This window comes from Vigna unguiculata, chromosome 3, assembly GCF_004118075.2.
Source record: "Vigna unguiculata cultivar IT97K-499-35 chromosome 3, ASM411807v1, whole genome shotgun sequence".
Classification (NCBI taxonomy): Eukaryota; Viridiplantae; Streptophyta; class Magnoliopsida; order Fabales; family Fabaceae; genus Vigna; species Vigna unguiculata.
The window spans coordinates 57,991,822-57,994,095 of record NC_040281.1 but is presented as its reverse complement, the minus strand read 5'-3'; the positions used below and the strand labels follow the sequence as shown (position 1 = coordinate 57,994,095).

The window sequence follows — 2,274 nt, the reverse complement described above, 5'->3', positions numbered from 1 at the left end:
TATATAGGGAGAATTTGTACTATAATTAGCTATGTACTATAGTAGTAGGTGAGGTAGTGGCCCATTAAAGTGACACGCTCTTCAATTTGTGACCTTAAGTGCGTGAATCCCTGTATTATTGCCATCTTCAGATTTCATGCTATCATATTATGCTATATATTAAAACCCCTATTTCTTTTAGCATTTAACAAAATTAAAAACTTTCGCCTCTGCTAATTCCACGTTATAAATTAGAGAATGAAAACTTTGTTTACGTTATATATCATGAGTTAAAAAGTAAAATATATTGTAATCTATAATTTTGATATTAAAATGCTTAAATTTAATTTAATTTCACAAAATTAATTTATAAAATAAAGTTTGTTTCTGCTTAAAATGTAATTATATAATTTAGATGTTGTAATGTATGAACGTAGCCGTAGGAATGATTGTATGAATGAGTTGGCACCTGGTGAGTTGGTTAGGACTTGGGATGTATTTTTTGAAGAATACAAAAATTGAAAATGATATGTGGATGGATCTGGCTTTGATGGTTATGGTCCAAGGTCACGCCAAGGATTTTCATTTAAGTCTCATACAGTGTTTCTTTTGTTTTATAGTTCCACTTCAAATCACTCTAAATAATAATTCCTAAGCTCCTCATATTTCAAATATCACTAATATTTCTTCAAACTCTCTCACAAACTAAATACTTACAAATATTCACAAGCATATGCAGGTTTTTTTTCTCAAAAACATTTTTTTTTTCATGTGATTCTTTTTTTGCATTAAAAATATAACATTCAGCCCAATTCAAAAACGAAGAAAAGTACACTTGAACAAACATTCCTAAACATAGTTGTAGAATTTAAGTACACTGTACCTTTTATTATAAATGTTAAAATACATTTTTTTTTTACCGATCATAACTATTAGATCTCTGGCCTTCTCCAATCCGAAAAGGTTTCTAGAAGCATATATATAAACAAAGACAATTAAAAATTAGCAGTATAATATAAGTAAACGTAAAACTAATAAACTTAGCATACATTATATTAAATAACATAAATGATAGTATAAAATTATTTTACATTTTGTCTTAAATAAAATGGCAGAAGAAGCAATAAAAGGGTAGTCCTATTTTATTATAAAATTGAAATAAAATACAACCTTATTCCTCCCTCCACACCCAAAGGAAAGAAGACCGGTACCTTGAACCTTTGTTCAGAGCCTCCAGAAGAAGTTTTTTTTCTTTTTTTTAATAGGTTGAGTTCTTAGGAGTCTACGAAATGGGTGTTGTTGGTTTGTCCTTGTTTATACTCCATAGAAATTGGACAAGCACCTTAGGACTGTGACTTTAGCTTCAAGTTGAAGTATGTAGTGTTGAATGTTTTGGAAGAAGTTTTGCATGTCGATTTCCTCACTCCCTGGAACTGCTCCCTGAAGCTCCCTAAGCTTCTTCTGCAAGCAAGGTTTAACTTTGACACCATTATTAGGCAAACACAGTTTGGCCCTTCTCTTCCTTCCTCTCACATGTCTTGACCATTTTCTTGGGCTCATTTTTTCCTAGAAAGCAACACAGAAGGAGAGAGAAATTAGAAATGACAGTAATAAGTGGGAGGAGTGAGAAAAAATGTTATGGTATAGGCGAAGGCGAAGATGGGGTTATGTTTGAAGGGGATTGGGTTTATATAGGGAAAGAAATTGAGGGTGAAGAATGGTGTGTCGCACAAATAATTGGTAGAAAATGTTAGAGGTGTGTCGATTTCGAACAGTAGTTTGTGGTGGATACTCACACCACTGGCATCTCTCAATGACTAGAGCTTGTAGCCAAATCCAATACGTGATCGTGTCTTTTCAAGATATGACGAGAATTTAATTTTCAGCTTCCGTGATTCTGTCTTTCATCATATGTGCAATTTGTGACTACACTGCATACTCTATCACTTCAAACCTCCAACATTTCTATATATATTAAGTGGTAAAGTTTCATTAATTATTTCAGAGTCTTTTGGGCCGATATAATGGACCATGAATGCTTTACACCTTAATCATTTTGTTTGGAAGAGTTTATTTACCTTGTTTACTTCATTTCGTCGGATAAATCCATTTTTGTAGGTTTTTAAAATGACTTAAAAAATGTTTTCAAGGAATTTTCTTCTTGTTACAATGAACTTTTGATGACTACTTACTCAAACAATTTACAACTTAGTTTCGTATAAAAGTACTTAAGTAGAATTTATTTACACTTTGTTTGGTGGGAACATAAAAAAATGATAATTAATTTAGAATTAG

The 2,274-nt window shown here is 31.6% G+C and overlaps 1 protein-coding gene across 1 annotated transcript; it reads right to left on the bottom strand.

The window, feature by feature from the left end:
• Nucleotides 1-995: 995 nt before the first annotated feature.
• Nucleotides 996-1,662, bottom strand: LOC114179432. Its single transcript, XM_028065775.1, has one exon. The coding sequence runs from the start codon at nt 1,537-1,539 to the stop codon at nt 1,294-1,296; it is 246 nt and encodes an 81-aa protein (XP_027921576.1). The 5' UTR covers nt 1,540-1,662; the 3' UTR covers nt 996-1,293.
• Nucleotides 1,663-2,274: the final 612 nt, after the last annotated feature.

What these genes read in the sequence shown, in the direction of transcription:
- LOC114179432 (XM_028065775.1), bottom strand. Translation starts at nt 1,539, where the DNA reads ATGAGCCCAAGAAAATGGTCAAGACATGTGAGAGGAAGGAAGAGAAGG.